Below are 21,728 nucleotides of genomic sequence, written 5' to 3'. Positions count from 1 at the left end.
GGGCTGAACTGTGGCATTCTCGTCTTGAAGGCAAAAAGTGGGGACTGTCATTTCTGAGGGAAGACAAGGACAGGGAAAGGAGTGGGACGCGCCCTGGTCTACTGCCCATCTGGAGGGAAGCTGACCCCTGCCGAGTGGGCACCGCACAGGCGCCGCAAATTTCCATAAAGCCCCGCCTCTCCTGGCCTTTCAGAGTCCACAGGTCTCCTTTCAAATGACTGGCAACCGCCTGCCCTCCCTCAATGGGGCCAGAGAGAGGAGCATGAGGACCTTCCCCCACCAGGACCTCAGCCCTGAGGACATAGTTTTCCAACTCACCTGCACGGGCCTCAGGTACTTCCCACTGCTGGCCTGAAGGGCGAACCCCCTTTGACAGGTGACGGAGCACTCCATGTGACCTGGGCCCCCAGAAGTACAGTTCACCAAGTCTGTGTGATCAAGCAGCAGGGGTGCACAACCACCCTGCTCCCCGCAGGGCTGGTGGACACAGCTGGGGAAGACAGAGAGAGAAACATCTTACTTAGGCTGACGCAGACCCAGGGGGCAGCAGCAACGACTCGGCAGCCTCTCCTGGAAAGGGCCTTGAAACCAAAGAGAACGCTTTTTTCTAAAACCTACATTAAGCTCGCTACCTCCTTCTGCATGACCTGGAACCACTCAACATACAGTAAACAAGAACAGTATCGCGGTCTGGTGCGGGGGACCAACAAGGTATTTCCACCGCCAGCAGCAGTGGTCCCCATCAGCCAAGACAACTGCTGTGTATTTCCTCATCCACTGGCTTCATTTCCCCCCCGGGTTGTATTAGTGCTCCGCGGCTTTGTTAAGGGCGGGGCAACAACGTGAGAGTGGAAAAGGAACCGTCCCTGGCTACATGCATACTGCCCTGAAGTGACTGAGAGTTGATTTGAAAAGCTCTGGTGCGAAGAAGATGAACTTGACCTGAACATGCTAACAATGCTGCTCAGGTCACGTGTGTGCCCACGGGACTGAAGTCGCACACCAGTGACGTTGGCACTTCCCTGACCCATGCTTTTTAGGTGCGGGATGAAGGGCTGCAGCGGAGCGGTACCAAGAAAGGCCTTGACTTCTTTCGGCCCTGATTGCTCCCTGCGAGGCAGAGGCACACCCCGGAGCCCACAGGGAGCCCCGATGGAGGGAGAGACACGGGAGCTGACATACGGGGGCTGGGCGAGCGGCTGTGAACTCTCAACAGGAGTTTCCCAAACCCAGTGCTGTAACTGTGTATGCAACACACAAGACACCTTTGTCTCCGGGTCTCTCTTCAACCCATCACGGTAAGAACAGCCGAAACCCGGCTGTTCTTCATGGGATGAGATCAGAGGACCTCACCGGTGACGCTAAAGAGCTGCAGCTTCCAAAGATGCTACGTGCTCGGATGGCTGCAAAACGTGGTACTCCTTCAGTGTGGTCAGCACGGCGGGGAGGAAAACAGAGTCATTAACAGCTGTGGTTCGTGTCAGCCCAGTGCCAAGAATTTAATGAGAAGTAGCACGTGGGGGTTTTTCAGCGACTCCATCCAATTACACCGTGTCAACCGCGAGGACGATCTGGGGCTGACATAGGACGCAAAACAAGTCCTGCAAGTGAGCCTCCTTCCATCAGGATGGGGTTGCTATGACTACCAGTGTGGGAAGTCCTTCCAGCACTAGGAGGAGGGAGGGAGGGAGAGAGAGAGACAGGGGAGCACAGACAGAGGGGGAAAGTGACATGAAATGAAACCAAGACCAAAAAACCCCACCAAACCCAGACCTGTTTATGAAGTGAGAAATGGCTTCAGGGCAGCTGCTGCAAATTCTTTCACTAGCTTATATTTCCATTTGCTTCCTTTTTAAGGAATCTGTTTTACGAGGACGGTGTTTGTCAGGTCGTTAGCTTCTGATGGCATCTGGTACCAATTGTAGACTTTTCTTCCTCACGCCTCAACCCCAAAGCCCTTCTGTATTTCTCGTCCACTACACACACGGCTTTTTATGAGTGAAGTGCTGTTCTCCATGGTTCCAGCCTCGAGGCCCAGTCCCCTGAATACTGCATAAGGCCCAGTATCACAAAGATAATGGGAATAGTAAACGCAGCTTTTAAACTCCTCAGAAGCTCTCTTCCGTGGGTCTTTGGATGCAGGTTAACGGCAGAGGCAGCAGGAGAGTCTTACTCCACCCCAGAGAGGTGGGAAGTCAAGTATTTATCTTGGTTTGACATACAAGGAAACTCAAGCCGCTTGGAGGCCACACAGCGAGTCGGAGGAAAATCCTCGGGCTGGATCTCGGAGCCCTCGCTCTGGGGCCAGCCTGGACCATGAGCCCACCTCCCTGGGCGGGGAGAGGGGGGCTGGTCCCCTGTTACTTTCTTCTCGATTCAAAAGCTAGCAGCCCAGGCTGGCGTGAGCCAGGGAGCTCCTCCTCAGGGTGGCCGGGGGAAAGTATAGATGTTTAACAGTCTTCTCTTAAATGCTAGCAAAGCCACTCAGCCACATCTGTCCAGCCGCCGTGGTCTGCAAGGTGCCCTTCTAAGGGTGTTCCCTTCCTTGGGGACAGCTCCTCATCTTCCACCCGTTTTTTCCAGACCTTTCCTCGCACCTCATCACAACATGTTCTTAGGTAAGCATGTGATGAACCCCGTCAGATGTGATTCACAGGTATTTCCATTTTAACAGGAGACAAAGTTTTCAGCCAAAGGGGTGGGTTTCTCATGATGGAATTTTAGGTCAGGAGGGCCTTAGAAGGCACACTCTGTCGACAGCCACCTACATCAGCCTCGTGCTGCTCTTCGCCCACCACTCTGGGTAAGTTTCCACTCTCTCTTCTGATCCTCACTCCCCAAAGGCATACATTTCAACTGAATCCCTGTTCCAAATGCACTTGAACCCCAGGATGACCTACTCTCCCCTGTACCCAGCTGCGGCCGCCCAGGCACAGACGTAGCACTGTCCTGCTGTAACACAGGCGTGTTGCCTATGTTATTGGGTCCACAAGTGATGCTTGTTATGTGGGAGCCTCGGGGGTGGGGTGGTGCGAAGCTCCGCCGAGGGCTGAGCTCGGTGTGCCGGAGGAAGGCTTTCTCGGCCAGGCCGTACGCCACACTCAGGAAATGAGAAGGACTATGGGCCCCCAGACCCGCGCCCCAGAGGTTCTCACTCTGTGGGCCCGTGGTGGGATTCCGGCATCTGTGGTTTTTAAGTTTCAAGGATGCTGACGCTCACCAGCAGCAACCCCCAGCACCATAAAGGTCTGGGTGTGTGCGACCTGAAAGAAGTCAATACATTCCATAGGCCAAGGCTGGACGAGAAGAAGGCCAGTCCCAGGGGAAACTGACCCTGCACTTGGTCATTATGCTGTCAGGCATTAAGCACAAACTATCGGGTAGCAGCCACAAGACAGACCAACAGCACAAAACATGCCCTTTGTTCTGAGCAAATTTCCAATACGGTGGAAGAGAAAAAAAGGGTCGTGGGTTACTGGGCACACGTTCCCGGCTGTTTCAGAGCATGTTCTGTCTCTGGGTGGGATCCTGACAGCGATGCGAGAAGAGGACCGGGAAGGCGGAGGAGGGACAGCCTGGCACGCGTCTGCCAATGCTTTACGGTCAACACAGGGCAAGACGGCGCTCCCAGCACCTGAAAACAACCCCCACTTCCTCCCTGCCTTTTTTTCCTGAACAAAATTCAGTATGTGTGGGTCTTTAAATTTTGACCAACATGGGGAACTTACACTGAAAGAGGTCAACACCCACATTTAAAGAGAGACCAGGAGGCGAGTCCCCGGAGCTCTCCCCTGCCGTCAGCGGCAGGTGGGGAGCAGAGGAAGGCTGCTGCCCCGAAGCAGAGTCTTCTCCGCAGAGGGAGTGGACGGACCACGGACAAACCTGTCCTGAGCGTGCCCCAGGGCAGGCCGAACCAGGTGCAGTTTGGGTTTTCCTCTCCCTGAGGCCCCTGGAGGGAAGAGGGCCCGGCTTCCGGCCAGGCCCACCTTCGGGAAGCAGGCTGGCTGCTGACGAAGGGGCAAAGTCCTGGCTGTTCTGCCCACGGCTTCAGTCTGTGGTTCTCCTAAGGGTCTGAGCCGCCTCGGAGGAATTTCAGGAGGCTGACAATACTCCCAGGTCAGTCAGAATCAATCAATCCATTTCGGATAGAAGATTATAAGCCAAAGACTGCGTTTCTTGAATACAAATGCAGGGGGCGGGAGGATGTGGAGGGTGACCCGGAGCAATGACCCTAGTGGAACCACAGCTTGTTACAACTTAAAGGGGCCTGAGAGGTAAGTCGGCCCGAATTCCTCGTTTTTAGAGATAAAGAAACTGGGACCAAAAGAAGTTATGGAGTACTCCAGAGCTTCCTACCACACAAAGACTGTATCATACCAAAAAACTGAACTCAAAATCAGGTTGACATCAACTCATAGAATTTTCTAGTTCACATCCTGCCCTCCTTCCGGGAGCTGGGAAGGCTGACCACAGTTGATCTCTGGAACCGAGGCGCGTTCAGGACAACCTGTCTGGCGTGTGCACCACGCGTTTTGAGTAACCGTACGGTGTGGGCGGAGAGGGGCCGAACCTGTGTGATCCCGGCCCAGGCCCCAGGCTCCTCTCCACGACCTTGGGTGAGTCTCTCCAGCGCCCCGCCCTCCGTCTGCGAATCTGTAAACGGCCGGGGTGGAACTAGGTCCTCTCGGAGGTCCCTTCCAGCCCTAACAAGGTATTTCATTTCACAGATGAGGTGCTGGCGGTGCCGGGTGGGAATGCAGGAAACCAGGAGTGGGAGGGATGCGGCGGGGAGCCCGAGAGTCTCGCACGGTCTCTCTCCCCGACTGTGAGTTTTTGCTTAATGTCCTGACCTATTCAGTCATTTAGTTAACCCAAGATTGCAACGCACTGATCCAAGAGGTGCCACCTTCGACCAAAGAGCGATGCTGGTGGTTTCCGCAGAAGCAGCCCCTTTAAGGTTAAATAGTAAAAGAGGATCAGATGTCTCTCCGGTCCCCCACTGTGTTTTATTGATTCTTATTGAAATGAGAGGGTTCCGGGAGAAGGAGGAATGTATGCTCGGGATCTGGCAGCAGATGGTGGACGGAATGCAGAGTGGACTGGAAGGGACCGCGTCCTCATTCGTCTTCCCGCCCTCAACAGCAACACCAAACAGTAATGATCGCATCTATCCTTAGAGAGCTCTGCTGTTTCTGCAAACCAAGGCAGGCCTCGCTCTGGCTCCCCTCTCCGCCTCCCTCTCTCTCTGGCCCCATCTCTGTCCTACGGGATGGTGACTATCAGCCTCGTCGGGCAGGACCCTGCTGGTCCTTTGAGGAGCTTCCCTGAAGGATCCTACCAACTAGGAAGGGACAATTAATTCAAGTGCTTCTCTGCAGATTCCCATCTGAGGGCAACAGGAATCTTGGCAGTAGCTCCCCGGCTGAGACACGATGGATCGCTGAACTGAGCAGACTCTCCTTTCCCTCCTGTAGCCTGGAAAAGGGAAGGTCTCCCCTGCCCGTCTATTGAAGTCTCTGCCCCAGAGTTGGTGCCTCTCAATAACCCTGTTGGGAGACGGCCATCTCTTTCTAGACTGTGACCTATTTGCAAGTTCAGGACTGGACTCTGGTGGCCCCCAGCACTCGGTAATTTGCTCCGCTCATTTCTCAGTCTGGGCCCAGTTTTTACCACGCCTGGCTGTAACACTAGAAGTCCCTTCCAAATGCCCCCTGTACTTCTAAAGAGAAACAGATTTACATCACAAAGCCAAAAGCACTCCCTTTCACAAGCCCCGGGTCACCAAGCTGCAGAACCCATGATTTTAACGTCGATTATAAAGTATGTGGAATACCACAGGAGGAGTCCAAACTAGCGCTGGCTAACTGGCAGAGGGTGCTTCCCGGCACCAGGGGGGCAGAGTCACCCACCAGAAACACTGACAACAACCGCACACACACACGCACACGCACACGCACACGCGCACACGCACACTTTTCCCTGCAGCTTGCAAAGGCAGTCACCCCTCCACGTGGGGCATCTCCTCATGGGGAGTGATGTCTGCTGACTCCCCCTACCTGTTATTCATCCCTGGGCACCAATTAAACTATTGATTCCTGAGTCATACTCTCCCAGCCACAATGGCAGGCCAAGCCTGGGGGACTGCGGAACACATGGCGTGGAGTGAGGGAAAAGCGAAGCCCCGTGAGGACCGCTGAGTGGGCATGAGCTTCTATCTGCACGGTGACCAGAGTTGGACCCCGCGGGGTAGGAAGGAGGGGTTGGGGGCTACTCTGGGACTGTACTGAACCACGTAGCAGTTGAGGACTTGCAGACCAGCGCCGTGAGTGAGGAGTTCCAAACTTACTCTAAAAGTAGAACCTAAAACACATGCAGGGCCCCCTGGGACTCTCCCTCCACCCCCTTGGCTTCCTTTCCCTGTGAAGTTGCTGGACTCCCCAGCAGAAGCTTCACACTGTTCCCATCATCTCGTAATCCCAGAATTTGTCAGTCCTCAGTTGACATCGGATTTGGAGGACTGCTCCCTTCTGTTCTTTTGCTCTTCCTGGCACTCCAAGCCTTGCAACGCCAATGGCTCGTTTGCTTGTGGAGAAATGAGGACCCAAAGAAGGGGAAGGACGACCCTAAAAGATGGTGGTGAGACTAGATGATGCAGGCAAAGGCAAGAGGCAGGGGTCTGGGCACTGGGCTGGCCACCACCCCAGTCACCCCACTTCCTCTGTCCATGGAACGAGGTGGCCCAAGAGTTGTTCCAACCAGAACTGATGGTCAAATCTGTCCACAAGGTCTGTCTACTTGGCAGGCTGGCGAAGTGACAGAACCCTAGAAATACGGGTTTGTTCTTGTTTTCTATGCGCTTTCCACCAGCTGCCATGAATAGAGACCAGAAGGACAGCCCCGACCTGAGCAAAGGTGGAAATCAGGTGATACTTTAAACTCATCCCTCCTTCCAGCACCATTTTCTGTGCTGTTCACATTCCCCCAAACTCCCCAATGCCCACACTAGGTTGCATTCGGGCAGGGTCCTGGTCTGTTTCTGAATCGTCCGGGGGCACAAGGGAATACACCTGGTGTAAACAGTTGATGATGGCTTAAAACACTTCTATCAAAGAGCTGCTGGCCATTTTTAAGAGACCACTACAGATGTTTAAAACAAAGAACTCCTAATGGCGGCATTTCAGACCCCGCGATAAGGCGTTAAGGGGCATCATTTCAAAGTCATCGTGTTGGAACCAGACAATCCATCCGAGGCAGACAGACAGCAGCCCTGCATCTTCCTAAGCGTGTGTGCCTGTTTGTAGTCTTCAACCAAAAGCTGTCATTCAACTGATGCTCAGAATGTATTTCACTAAGCGCCATAGCAGACTAGGTAACCTTTTCATAAAGGCTATTTCTAGAATAGTCGGCCATCCTCCAGTAATTGCCTGAGTGAGATCATGTCTGTGACCTTTTCTTTGTTCCTCTGTAACCCCAGGAGAGCAGAGAGTCGAAGACACTCATACCGCTCACTGTGTCTCCGGGGCGGACCTATCATCACCCCCAGGCCACCCCTCATCAGCCAGGACACTCAGAATCCCCTTCGGTGGCTGCCCCTCCTGCCCTGTATTTTGTGGACAACTCATCCTGGGGAAAGGAAGTTGGGCCAGAAACCTAGGGAACAACTGAGCAGCTATAATTCTTTCCTTGCTTAAGAAACAAGAAACAGATTCAATGTTCATTTGCTAAACTGCTTTGTCGAAGGAGATAATCAAATGAGTAGAAATGTAATACATATTTCATTTCTATAGCACCTTTCCCATCTAGCAAAAGAGAATACTTCCTATCATTCTGGAGCATTAAAAGGAAATCCTCTCCTAAAAATAAAAGAGGAGGGGGATGAACAAATGCTTTAACGTGTAGCCCCTGACAAAAGAAAAGAAGGAGTCTGTCACTTTGTGAGGCCATCGAAAGGTCCATGATCTGAATGTCCTACATGGGACAAGTCGGGGAAGGAGAAGCCTGGCGGGGTAGGAAGGGAAAGTGCTGGCATTTCAAATCTGAGTTCCAAATAATTGAAGCACAGTGGGAATTGCTAAAGCAGCAGCAAGGAGGGTTCCAGGGAATAACGAGGCGTGAAGCAGAAGGACGGATAATAGAGAAGGAACGATTCTCTTCCCAAGGCCGGGCTAACACCCTGACTACAGCAGGGACAGAAGGCCAGGGCACTGAGCTGAGCACTGGTTGCAGACCCGGGACTGGGACCACGGCTCAGAGGGCCTTACAGTCCTACCCGTGCCCTGCAGTGTAACCAAGGAGAGATATTTCCAGACTGGAGTCCCACTGTCTCCCAAACAGTAAACACAGCACTTCCTCCCAAACGTTCTCTGGGACTACCGAAGGCCCAGGAGGGAAGTTCTCTGGGAAAGGTGCTTTCCTTTCTCCCAAAGCCTCCCACGCCCAACCCAACCCCCATGTCCATAGTGAGGTCTCCTTGGACAATAGAAGGTGACCCAGAAATCCTCTGTACTTGGCCGAGTGGCACAGGCTCTGTCTTCTCAGTCAGCAGATCCACCTTCTCAAGAAGAGCTTTCTTGGGCAACGACATCTTTTGTGTCACAGCGTAGGGTTCCACTGAAAGAGGTCTCTGAAGAGGCCGGGCAGACAGTATCGACCCTGTGTGTTACTGTAACTCATATACGGCAAACTGAAAATGGCGAGATGTTGGTGACAGCTACCTCTGGCTCTCTCCCTGCATTATTTCTTTTTTGCTGTCCCTGCTTTGGGAAACTGGCCGTGGAGAACAGGGGCTGCGCAGAGAAAGCAGCGGCACCTGAACTAGTGCACGTGAGCATCCACTTGCAGGTCTCTGTGAGCACGAAGCATCCACGCCAAACCCCATCCACACTGGTCTCTGATTGTGCATTTTTTAAAATCACACGATCCTCTTCTGCACACGAGCAAAAACAACCAAGACAAAACCATGGCGGTTAGGCTAATAACGTCTACGTACTTTTTTATACTATATATACAAGAGTCAGAAGCTGAACTCCAATACTATTCATCGTGGTGCCCACAGTAATAGCCTGACTACTAAGGGTTTTGATGAACAAGGCAGTTCCGTGTCGAAGTTGCCGCCTTGGATACAGAACCACGTAAGAGCACGCTGTGTGATCACTAGTTCTTCCTGACTCAGACTCAGTTGTTCCCTAGGGAAAGCCACCTTCCTTTTCCCAGAGTGATGTGTCCATAAAAGAGGGGAGGAGGAGGAGGAGAATCACAGGAGATTCTGAGTGTCCTGGCCGATGACGGATGGCCTGGGGGACAACAGGTCTCTGTGAATGTGGGGTGGGGGGCGTGGGCACAGACTTTCCGTGTTCATACTTAGTTTGCTTTAAGTAAATAGGAAAATGCTGATTTATGAAGGAAAGAAAGAGAAGAAAAATCTGGGGATGCCGCTCATCGTAAAATTTTTTTTCACTTAAAACTAATACCGTTACAATGGCACTGTCAGTTAAAAAGTCAAGTCATTTTAAAGGTTAGCTGTATGATTCAGAGCACACTAACCTTTTCTAGAACATTTCCTCCCACACAGCGAAACACACACAAACACTCTCACAGCCTGGACCCAAACTGCTAAAACAATTAAGTCTCAGTTGTCCAACATTATGAAAATAATCAGAATGCAGATCCTTGAAAAATAGCCACAGTTTTTTTTAGGTTTCATATAATGTTATGATTTTCCAGGAAACAAACTGATAGGGCTAATTAGGCTTACATTACTGAATAGTAAAGGGATTTCAGTTGAGCCACGGAGATGGGGGCTCTGAAGGCAGCTTGGCCCTGGGAATGCGGGGAAAATGAACTTCAGAATAAAATGTGGGTGTAGATCATTCATAAAATGGACGTGGTCTACCTAGATCATGGAGAACTGAGAGGCCATTCTCATGCAGAAAGGCTGCTGAGAAAAGGTGACCTACCAAGAACCGGGGAATTTCTGTAAGACCTGACTCTTGGAACTACTGTTCTTCCCTCGCGATTTCGTCCTGCATGCAAATTCCTGGCATGCCCCTCGAGGCCCAAGCCCGAGCTGTGTGGTAAATGAAAACTACGGAAGTATAGGATTTGCCTCTTTCAGGATGTGAGATGCCCACAGTCAGACGCCCTGAGCCTGAGCTAGCAGAAGGCGCTGGGCATGACCCCTGCTTCCCGGAGTCCACACCTGCCATCATTTCCTTACCTCGAGTGTGGGTGGGACCAGTGACTGCCTTCTAACCACCTGAATGTGGCATCAGTGGGAATGTCACTTCTGGTTAGGCCACCTAAGACTGAACGGCATTCTTGCCGGGAAACTCTCTCGTACTGGCTTTGGAGGAACAAGCTGCTGTGTGGAAGCGGGCCAGTGGAGAGGGCTCCGCGACAAGCCACACCCTGCAGGAAACGGAGACCCTCGACCTTTTGGGGGCAAATGCCAACAACCACGCGACCTGCCCCACAGGAGCCTCCAGATGAGGACCCAGTCCTGGCTGACACCTCACTGGAGCCTTACATGGAGCCCGGTTCAGCCTGGTCTGCACTCCTGGCCTCAGAAACACGAGGGTAAATGTGTGTTGGTTTTAACTGACGAGTGGGCAGTAATACTGCTACACGGCCACGGGAAACTGATACGTACATAAACCAGGCTTTCAAAACTGAGGGCGCCCCTCTTGGCTCACTTGCACTTCTAATCTCCAAGAGAGTGCAGTAATTCTTCTCAGATTTCCTACCCACAGAGGAGAAAGATTCTTTTTGTCTGGGCTAGGACCCCACTGGAGCGGGGTCAACATTTTTCCTTTTCTAGTGACCCCAACTCCCCTTGGATTCGGCCCGTAAAAATCACTCTAATCTAGAAATTCATTTCCGGAACCCGCCCCAGAGTCCCAAGCATGTTTCCAATTCCACTCGTTTCCACCTCCTTCATCAAAGATCACTAGCGTTACCTGCATTACTTGGAGTCCACATCTGCCTTTCTCGGTTTCAGAGTTTCCTCCAAATAAATATGCCATTTACATAAACACATCTGAACCACAGGTGCTGTCTGTTTACCCCGGGGCCGGCCCAACCCGTGCCGCCCCAGTGCAAACACAGCGTGAGGGCGGGCGGGCGGCAGCGTTTCTTGGGCAGCAGGAGGCGTGAGTATGTTTCTGAAAGTTTTCCATTCATATAATGAGACCTTTCTTGACTGAAAACACAAACTACTTGGATCCTAGTCTTATTTGTGCTGATCTCAAATGAAGGTGAATTTGTGTACGCGGAGTCTGTCTCCATGACTGAGAAAGGATGCCTGGCGTACTGGAGGCACTTCAGAAGCATTTCTGAATGAGGCGCTTTTTCCTTCTACACACATACACGTGAACACACACCGTATCAGACCTACATTGTCGCGTGAATCAACTATTCACAAAGATAAAGAGGATTAAAACATGACTACTGAAGTGAGAAAGCAGGAGATTCAGAACGAGAGAGAGAAGGAAGAACCCAGGTTTCCACGTAGACACTCATTTTAAAAGATTAATATCCCACTCAATTTTAAATTAGAATACTTGGCTTTGATAAGCTGTAGTTGAAGGCAAACCCCAGAGCCCGCTATGATCTTATATTTATGAATATCCATTACTCGTTTTCCATCTCAATCAGAGTGTGTGTTTATACCGAATAAGCTAATGAGGTATTTATACTTTATGTTTGCCTTGGACTTCAAATAAGTTCAAAACATTAAAAAAACAAAATGTGTGTTTCCAGTGAGGTCAAGCTACCCACTTAGAAGTTAAACTGAAAAGCGGTTTTAAAACTAAAGCTAGCAACTTGGGAAAAACTGTACGTGGAACATAAAAGGTAGAGAGAAAGGGGGTTTCTTCTGGGTCAAGACCTTTCCTGTCAGTTATCAACTCACTGACCCCCTAGTTCCAGCTCCTCCAGCCTGTGTTGCCCGGAGGTGACTGTGCCAACGCTGCTGCTTCCCTGGTTGGCGTGACGTGACATTCTGCCAGCAGACGTAACTGGAGCATCATTGCAGAGGAAAGGGTGTCTCGACCCCTGAATGGTTTCCTCTCCTTGCTTTTGCCACACTCGACGTCCAGTGGAGCTTCAGTCCAGTGGTGCTCACTCCACAATGACTTTCAGTGACATCCTGCATGTCCCAGCAAGTGCCACCAGCACTCTTGCTGGCTTTCCCCACAGGTCTCAAAGGTACCCCAGTGAATGACTTCCCAGAAAGTTCGCCTGCACCCCAATGGCAGCTGTCTAGCAAGCAGCCTCCTGACAAGCTCCGGTTAGCACCCCACTGTGTGGTGCAATTACCAGCAGCCCAGCCCATGGGACCTCAGTGAGGGTCCCTGCCACCTGGGACATCATGACCCGCTCTCTCCACTGGGATCCACCCGCAGCCCCAGCTGGGAGCTTCTTTTGCATTTTGTTCCTTCCTGTGATATTCTTTCCTCATCCCTGAGAGCAATGGTTGCTCCCTTTACCCGCCATCCAATGCACTAGGGTTCTCCTCACCCCTTGGTAGTTCATCCTCTGTCCCTAGTTAATTTAGATTAAGCTTTCCCTGTTCTAATGACTATGTTCTGACTGGACCCGACTGACCCATATTGGAACCAGAAGTAGCCCTGGGAGACATTCCCAAAGACAGAATGTGGGGACCAGTTGGTTCTGTCTTTGGACCTGACTACAACGCTGTCCATAGGAAATAGGTGCTAGGAATTGATGACACAGTGGGGCCACAACTGACAAGCTGTCATCTTTGGCTGATCGGGAGGAAGAGCCGATGGGAAACGCCAAGTGCCTGCTGGCCTTGACCGCCGAGCACATCAGAGCAGCAAAGGAGAAGACAGCACTCCGAGCCCACAAAGAGAAGCCCCTTCCTCCTGCCGCGTCTCTCCAGCACCCTCCACTGTCAAGGCTTATTAACACCGTGCCTGCCGGCAGAGAATCAATGCCGCTCTAGTAAGACAAAGGAGGGTGGCCAGAGCGGGATGAGGTTGAGCAGCACACGCTGACGGCAGGCAACGCGCACACCTGGGGCGGGGGGAAGGACCGCCACACGGAGCAGCAGGTGGGTGTGGGAACTGGCGGCGGTGTGCTCCCATGTGGTGTGAGAACGCGCCACAGGCTTCCCCAGCCCCATGCACGGTTGATCTCACACAGATACAATGGGGTCACTTCTGCCTGCGTCCCCCTGAAATACCAACAAGGCAGAACAACGAGAAAACTCTGCTCAAGACCGAAAACCGAGACCGATGACTGGAACCTGTGAGATTTCCTCCTGATGTCAAAATGCATGGGAGCTGAACTGAGAAACATCACTGGAAACCAAAGCACTCATTTTTTTTTTTCTGGAAAAGAAAAGGCAAATAAGGAATGGAGCCGTGCTCAAGGAAGAGAGGGAAGCGGGGTGTTCCTTCTTCATTCTCTGGCCGCTGTGAGGGCAGGAAAACGGGCACTGACCTTCAAGGGTCACGGCCCTGCCCCCACCCCTCAGTCCCCCCAGTGACACTCTTCCTTCTTGTTTCATGACTTCGCATCACAGAGAACGATGGGTCTGGAGGGTGGAGCGGGGAGAATCAGCAAATGCCACTGGGTTCTGAGAGAAGTGTCCCAGGGGTGCGAACATCCCAGGGTGCCCTTCACGCCAGAGGCTTGGGGCCATGAGACACGCTTTTGGGACAGAAGCGTGCGGCAGTTTTACACGGAGAAACCCTACTGCTTTTGTAAGCAGCACGGTGGAGCGACATGCCCTGAGCTCACTGGCAGTCCGGGCAGAGGAAGGTTAAAGGTTTTCAAAAGGGCAGATATTTGTCAAACACACACAAACAAAAGGAAAGCAGCGGTGGAAACTGTAATTCCAAATGAAGTAGAATACAACGACAAAAGCATGTAAAGGGGCAAAAGGGTTGGCAAGGGGTATAACCCTAATAAAGATAAAACAGCCACAGGGTATTAAACACCTAATAACATCAAAACTTTTAAAAAGCCAGACAGCTGTTTGCAACACAAAGGAAAAGTGAAATAGGAAGGTAACGCTGCATTCTCAACCTGGTCTAGAGCAGGTAGAAAAGTGAGATAGGAAGGTAACTGCATTCTTGACCTTGTCTAGAGCAGGTAGAAAAGTGAGATAGGAAGGTAACTGCATTCTTGACCTCGTCTAGAGCAGGTAGAAAAGTGAGATAGGAAGGTAACTGCATTCTTGACCTCGTCTAGAGCAGGTAGAAAAGTGAGATAGGAAGGTAACTGCATTCTTGACCTCGTCTAGAGCAGGTAGAAAAGTGAGATAGGAAGGTAACTGCATTCTTGACCTCGTCTAGAGCAGGTAGAAAAGTGAGATAGGAAGGTAACTGCATTCTTGACCTCGTCTAGAACAGGTAGAAAGGAAAATCAACGGGAGGCAAAGTGCAAATGAAGAAGGGATGAGTCCTAGCAAGTGTGGACTGCAGTTAGGAGCCTGTGCCCTGGGAGAGGAGACAGTGATCTTCCAAAATTCGGCACCCAGGACGTGACGGACACGCCGTTAGGTCGGGTCGGAGGAGGTACAGTCAACATTCCCAAGGGCTCATGTGACTGGAGGAGCAAAATTCTGGTGTAGGAGAAGCCACCTACCCAGCAGGAAATTAGTGAATTTTTCTAGACTTGACCTTGTGAGTTTCCAAAATAGATAATAACAGTTCTGATGATCTGCAAGTCAATCTACTCACAAGCAAATTAACCTATTAGTTCCTGGGTTATATCTCGAACACACGACACTCCAAAAGAGCACTAATCAAAAAAGATATATATATACACATATATATTCCCACTTTCCAAAGTCAACAACACAGCTCCGGACAGGCTGGGGGTCTCCCCGGCGCCCTAACTCATGGGGGCTATGGCACAATGTGCAGGGCCTTCCCCTGCAGCAGCCAGAGCTGGGAACAGAGGGAAAGTAAGACCGCACTGAGCTCTTACTGAGCCCCGGTGGCCAAAACGTGGAACACCAAGCTTGGTTTTCAAGACTAAGGGGTTTGTGATCAGGACACTCAGCCCAAAGGGTCATAAAGCAGGGAAGCCATCATAGCAGAAGGGGAAACAAGAGGAAGAGAGAGAGCAAAGCCAAAGGGTCTAAGCCAAGGACTGTGAGCATCACTGCAGAGCCACACGTAGGCTTCCTGGCTCCCCGCTGAGGCTCTGTGGGCCAGCCAGGCTGGTTTAAAGACCCGGCGTTGTGGGACAGACAGGCCACTGGCCATCGCTGGCTAGCGATGTGCAAAATGGATAACACGTCTTCTACTGCCAGGCGTCTGTCAACTCTCCCTTGCCCGTGACAGTATTAATGGAGTTCGGGTCATAAGGGGTAAGAAGGAGCTAGTCAGGAATCCCTCTCACTATGCCCAGAATTTGAGGGTTTCATATCATGGTCCATCTACATCTACAACTGGGATTAGTACAAAGGTGCAAAAAGGTTTCTTCTATGCTTTGGGAGACCCAGAGGGATTCGCATTTTTAAGTCTGTTCACAAAGCAAATAGATGGGATCTATTAGGTTCCCTGTGTACCAAAATTTACTATATTGCACTGATTTGCTGGCAGAGAAGGAAAAGCCAATTTGCATGGTCCCTGTCAGTCACATGTGGTTTGGAATTGCTTATGCATTCCAGATACACTCTGTGTAAACCAGAGTGTCGTATCTTATTTCTACTGGTTTGCATGCATGCATGTGAAACTTGTTTTCCCCACAGTGCCAAGTGAAAATGGGAGCAGAACTAGCAGCAGTGATCACAGCTAATCAACTTCTTTGTTAAAATGTCGTGGCTGTGACGGGGCGCACGCTTGTCCCTCAGGTCTACAGAGGCCGTGGCTTCTGCTCTTCTGCTTTGTTTGTTTGGTTCTGATCCGTGGAGCAGCGAGAGCTGAAGTCCATGCCTGTCAATCAACACGCAACTTCTGATCCCTACTATGTGGCGGGCCCTGTGCTAGGTACTGAAAAATACTGAGCAGCGGAATCCCTACTTCGCAAATTTTAGAGTGTAGCGGGAACGAACCGCTGGTACATAAAGAGTTACTGCCTGGCGTGATAGCTGCTTTTCTAGAGTGTGGGTGGGGCGCAGGACCCGGTGGACCAGGGAGGGGGCTTGCCAAAACCCCACAGAAGAAGGTGAATCCTGATGGAGAAGTACGAGTTGAAGTGAAGAGGGACTGGAAGGCGTTCAAGAAAGTAGGAACACTCTGTGCAAAGACACGAAGCTCATCAAGAACACATGTGGCAGGGACCCGAAAGAAATTCTGCAGGGCTTGCGGCCAGAGGTGGAGCCAGTGGAGAAAATAATGTGAAAACACACAAGAGAGAGGCCATAATCCTGGTAAACAATGTTATTTTAGGAGTCTGCATTCTGGTGTTAATATTTGAAGACGTTTGCTCACTAAGAAGACGCAGGAGTAGCAGGCGAACGAGCTGATGTTCCTGTGTGCATCACCCTGCCCCTCACTGCTTCTCCCTCCCCGACACTTACAACACCTGGCACCAAGGTAGCCCCCGAGTGAATGCACTTCTTCTGCTATTGCTGCATGGACTGGACAGCCTCTACCATGGGCCCTACAGATCCAGGCCCTGGGGCAAACCCCTCCCCTGAGTATGGGCTGGACTTACTGGCACATTTCTAAAGAATAGACTGTACCAGAGTAATGGGCTGTCATTTCCAACACTGTATTATAAAAAGACTGTGGCTTCCCTTTTGGGACGTCTCTCATGTCCTCAAATGCTCTGGCTGTCTTTGTCTCTTGGATCATGGGCTGCCATGTCATAAGAACACTCTGGCAGCTCACAGAGAAGCCCACGCGGTGAGGAACTGAGCCCCGCCCATGCGAACATGCCCACTGTCAGCACCTATGTGAGTGAGCTTGCATGCCGACCTGCTGGCGCCTGCCAACAGCCGCATGAGGGAGGCTGGAAGTGGATTCTCCAACTCCACTCCAGCCTTGGGGTTGCCGCAGCCTTGGGGTTGCCGCAGCCTTGGCCCGTGGCTGGGCAGAAACCTCCTAGGAGACGCAAGGCCAGAGGCAAGCAGCTGATCTGCATCCACAGTCCCCACCCACAGAAAATGCGATAAAGCCACTGATTCTGGTGTCATTTCCTGTGCCACAAGAGATAACTGAGATACTGCCGAAGCACCGTGTCCTCCTACTCCCTCATCAAGGCTGGGGTTCTGGTGTAGGTTGGGTGTAGGGGTATCAGTCTCCCCTTGGTGATGGGGCCCTGCCAGGGAACTCGGCTTTTGCGACTAGAATACCAATCGCCTGACACCTCACTCCTCGATGGACCAAACCCTGCTGCCTGTGTCCCGTGCAACTGGTCCGACCATGCACAGAACAAGTCTGGCCCAACCACGGCAGAGATTCCGGGTTTGGCGTGCCCCGTGCCCCCCCACCAATCAGAGCCGACCTGGGTCCCCCAACACTGTGGACTGTAGTCCCTCCACGCGCTGCAGCAGAAGCCCAGGAAACCTTATCTAGGTGGTCACTATCACATGTCCACACAAAGACAGAGGTGGCTACTGTATTCTTGCTCTCCGCACATAACTCTGATTATATGACGCACCTTAGAAACTAATTATCAAACTTCCTATATACACTGCCCGGGTGGGAATAAGTGGGAAGACATAGATTGCTTAGGGAACACTGGGTTTTGGCAGCAAATTTTTGGCAGTTTATATAAAAAGGTTAATTTAAAGGCAGTGGTTTTATGTGTAAAAAAAGTTTTCAGACCTTGTAAAGATGTTAAATATTTACATAAAATATTATGTTCAGCTACGGAATGAAAAGCAAAATATAAAACCCAAACGTGCCACCTACCAATGGCTCTTTGCTTCCTTCTTCTGTCTTTTTAGTGGCTGTCAGACCTGTGTTTCAGTCGGTGACTAAGTGCCCGCCACACGTGGAGATGGTAGCTGTCTGTCGCCACCGTGAGAAAAATAAAGAACAAAGGGAAGGAAGGGGACTTCGTACCTCTGTCCCTGAGGATTCTGCCCCTCGCGCTCTGGGACGCCGTCGTCGGGAACCGAAGGCCCGACGTGGGAGGACGTCCTCAGTGCCACCGCAGAGACGCCCACCCAGGGGGAGGAGAAGTTCAGCAGCGCGGAGGCGGTGAGGTACAGGGGGACATCCGGGTGCTGGCTCACGTTGACCACCAGAGGGTTGCGCCGGCATGCCAGCTCGTAGGTCCCTGAGGAGAAACACGGCCGGGAATCGCATCTGACACCATTCACACAGCACAGCGGTGTTCAACCGGTGGGCCCCCCAACTTTTAAAACATGCCATATCTGACAATTGTCAGGGGCACTGACCTCCTTTCCCTTAAATTGTCCAGAAGAACAAATCACAACAGCCAACATAACAATAGCTGTCTGGTGGGAATGAATCAAAACGATACCAATTTTTTTTGTCAGAGCAGCAAAAAATGTATGTTTTCATGGGCTGAAGAATTTTAGCAACTGGCTCCCATGTGCCAGGAGACAGACAGGGATGAGAAACAGCGGGGTGGTGCTGCGTCTCCGCATCGGCCCGCTTTGTGCCCTCTCAGCTCTGCGGGACTGCTCCCCGGCGGCCCTGTGGGGACAGCTGCCGGACTCACCGAGAGAGTGGTTGTTTCCACTGACGTCGGTCAGGTGAAGGGTCACTGCAGGCCGCGGACGTTTGCCAGGCACGGGGCCATCAGAAGCCAAGAAGATAAAAATCGCCGTCGCCACTCCGGGTCTCTCGAAACACACCTAGGCACAGGCACATGTACGTGTGAGCCATCATGTCCGCTGGGCTGTGGAGACACCTTAAATAAGAGGTCCCTCTCCCGACGGAGTTGGCGCAAAAGATGTCCAAGATCACACCAAAAACACAAGAATCGGGTGGAAGGAAGACAACCTTCAGCTACTGGCCTTCCCAGCTTTTCCCAAGGCTTTTTAGCTCCACTGTTCCTTTTCTGTTCCAGCCAGTCTTTCTTTAAATGTCTCGAAAGACCACCCAAAGAGACCACTGCTGGGGACAGTAACACACCACACTGCCAACCAGCACCTTCTGATCCCCAAAGTGAGAGAGGTGGACAAGCCGGTCACCGCACTGGCGTTCTGTTCTGACAGGTGCAGCAAACTGTTCTCCTCCACCTCCCCATCCCACTTCCACGAACACTTCCATCAGAACCTCTCGGGCAGCACATGAGCCGTGACGTGGGGAGAGGTTAATGCGGAGCCTGCTGTTTCTGAGACTGGGAGCCGCCAAGCTGTGTATCCTCGTGCAGGTCTCCTGGTGCCCCCCGCACACACGCCCTGTCCATGGCCGGAAGCCAAGCCAACACCAAGGCACAGACAGTTCGGTCACGGGAAAGGGCTGTTCCTGGATGGTCAGGCTGCCTTGCCCCTGCAAAGCCTTCACTGTAACAGAAAACGTAGTGCAGAGAGATTGGGGACGCCCCGGGAAGTGCATTTTCCGCACTGAAAACTTGAGGCGCTCGCTCCAGCTTTGTTTCCCTACACAACATGACTCTTTTATTTTCAGATTCACGTGGCAGATGTTTTTACTTCTGTATAGGATTCTATTTATTTACCCTTTGGACTACATATGTGCTCAAGATATTTGTTTACTGACCACAGAATGTTTTTAGTCTATAAAGTGGCAATTAAATACCCTTTTCTAATTAAAAATATTGGGGTGACGCTGTTCATAGAGCCACATGGATTTCGGGTGTGCATTTCTGACACATGACCTGTACCCCAAGTCGAACCACCTTCCATCACCCCTTAACCCTGGTAACCACCATATAGAGAGAAAAAAGGGGGGCACATACTAGGAAATTGTGTATGTGTTTGACTCTCTTTCCCCCCTTTTTAACTGAATTTATCGGGGTGACAATGGCAATAAGACTATGAAGATTTCAGGGGTACAAGTCTGTAAGACATCATCTGTACACTGCACTGCATATTCAGTATTTCTCTTAATTTCCATTAAGAAACCCCGACCTTCCCTGGTGTTCCCTGGGAGTCACAGTACTCGAACCCGCGTACACTTCTCCAGTTCTTTATCAGGTCCTGACGGTGAGGAAGCCCCATGAAAAGTGTCCTCAGGGCTAAAGCAAGGTGCCACATCAAATGGCAGCAACCTCCTCTAACGTCGGGGGCAGGAGAGTAAAACATGTTTTCCGTTTTAACGGAATTCTTCCTTGCCCGCAGACTGCATTTTCCTGAGTCTCGGCGGTGTGTTTACAGTGCTCACTTGCACCGCTGGCTTAATTGGGGGATTTTATGATTTGTGGTGGTCGAGGTAGCACAAGCCTCCCTTCTTCTTCTTCTCCTTTGAGGGAAAGACCAGCCACACTCTCTTTTTACTGTGTCTTCCTCCCCCTTTTCATTTCCCCTCTTTGAAGTCATGAATATTCCTTTATAATTTAAGAAATATCCAAACCCATAGGTTATGGCTTGCAATGCAAGGTCCCTTGTCCCTGGCTGGCCGGGAAGCTGGACATGAAACATGCCGTTACTGTGGCAGCAACGACCATCAAAGTGCCTGGGGGACTCCCACAGCCTCCTCGTTCCACACACCGCAAGAGAGACCCGAGAGCTAGAAGAAAGTTCTGGGTCATTTCCTGGGCCAGGAACTGACAGACTCTAAACAAGTACCTGGTGGCTTCACCCCAACAGTCCTCAGACTTGAAGAGTTCAGTGGGGCACTTCAACAGGGACAAGGAGGGCTCAGTCTCCCCACCCACGTGAAATTAATTAGCGGGGCGTGGGTGCCTCTGTCCTGAGGGCCCGTGACCAAAACCTCCAACTCATTTAGCACCTCCCAGAAGTGCGTCTCCTCACTCTAAGGGGCGCGTCTGCACCAGGGTTCCCAGGCCCTGGCTCAAGTGGAAACGCTACAGGTGAAACAGAGGCAGAGGAAGGCTGGGGTACACAGAGCAGAGACAGGGATGAGGTACCCACTCGTGGGCGTTTCTCCTCAGAGCCATGCAGGAGAGGTAACCAAATTCCATTCTCGTCCAAATACCAAGCAGGTCCCAGAACAGCCATTTGAAGCAAGGGAAGCACGAACTCTCTGATTCAGCTGTTGGAGCCTCAGAGTCAGGGGTCCGTCTGAATCTGCACACGGGCACGTGAGCAATCAGCCACAGTGGGAGAGAGGGCGAGGAAGTGCACCGTCTGGGGGGCGGGTTGGCCAGACAGAGCCCAGGTTTCACTCCTGGCTCCCTGCTGACTCACAGGGTAAGTACGAGCACCCATCCCATCCGCTCTCTGAGCCTAGAATTCATCCCCACCTCACATCTGAGAAAGAGACACACGGCCAACTCCTGGAGCTACTGGAGGATTAGATGAAATCATCTGAAAACACACAGGACAGCGCCTATTGTGGTGTCAGGATTCAATGTTCCATAGTTCTTATTTCCCCCCAAATACTTTTTATTCTGGTCACGCTTCAGGAAGACAAGGGAAAAAGTAAAAATTTTTAATGAAACATACATATGTGTATTTTGGGATCTAGAGAACTGGGATTTTCTAAGCTGTATAAACTAAAATATTTCTTCTACACTATTTATACTATTTTAAATGGGTACTTGAAGAAACATGAGATGGTATCTAGGTTTTACTTCCATAGAAACTGGCAGTATTTGAGGCTCTTGGTTTGGAATGTACCCTACTTTATAAGTGAAATCTATAAAAACATATATGTATATACGTATACATGTATACATTATATATA

General features: G+C 51.3%; 1 protein-coding gene across 1 annotated transcript in view; it reads right to left on the bottom strand.

Annotated features, from left to right (window-relative positions):
* Window positions 1–21,728, bottom strand: part of PAPPA2 (pappalysin 2) — a 186,007-nt gene that overhangs the window by 59,517 nt on the left and 104,762 nt on the right. Inside the window, exons 12-14 of the mRNA XM_053663686.1 lie at window positions 18,616–18,751; window positions 17,991–18,207; window positions 319–490 (exon numbers count right to left, since the gene is read on the bottom strand). Of these exons, the coding sequence (XP_053519661.1) occupies window positions 319–490; window positions 17,991–18,207; window positions 18,616–18,751 (525 nt within the window). The remainder of the gene's footprint in view (window positions 1–318; window positions 491–17,990; window positions 18,208–18,615; window positions 18,752–21,728) is intronic.

Source organism: Artibeus jamaicensis, unplaced genomic scaffold (assembly GCF_021234435.1).
Source record: "Artibeus jamaicensis isolate MK-2021 breed Jamaican fruit bat unplaced genomic scaffold, CSHL_Jam_final contig_327, whole genome shotgun sequence".
Classification (NCBI taxonomy): domain Eukaryota; kingdom Metazoa; phylum Chordata; class Mammalia; order Chiroptera; family Phyllostomidae; genus Artibeus; species Artibeus jamaicensis.
The sequence above is the reverse complement of the archived record's forward strand: the minus strand, read 5'-3'. Positions and strand labels throughout refer to the sequence as shown.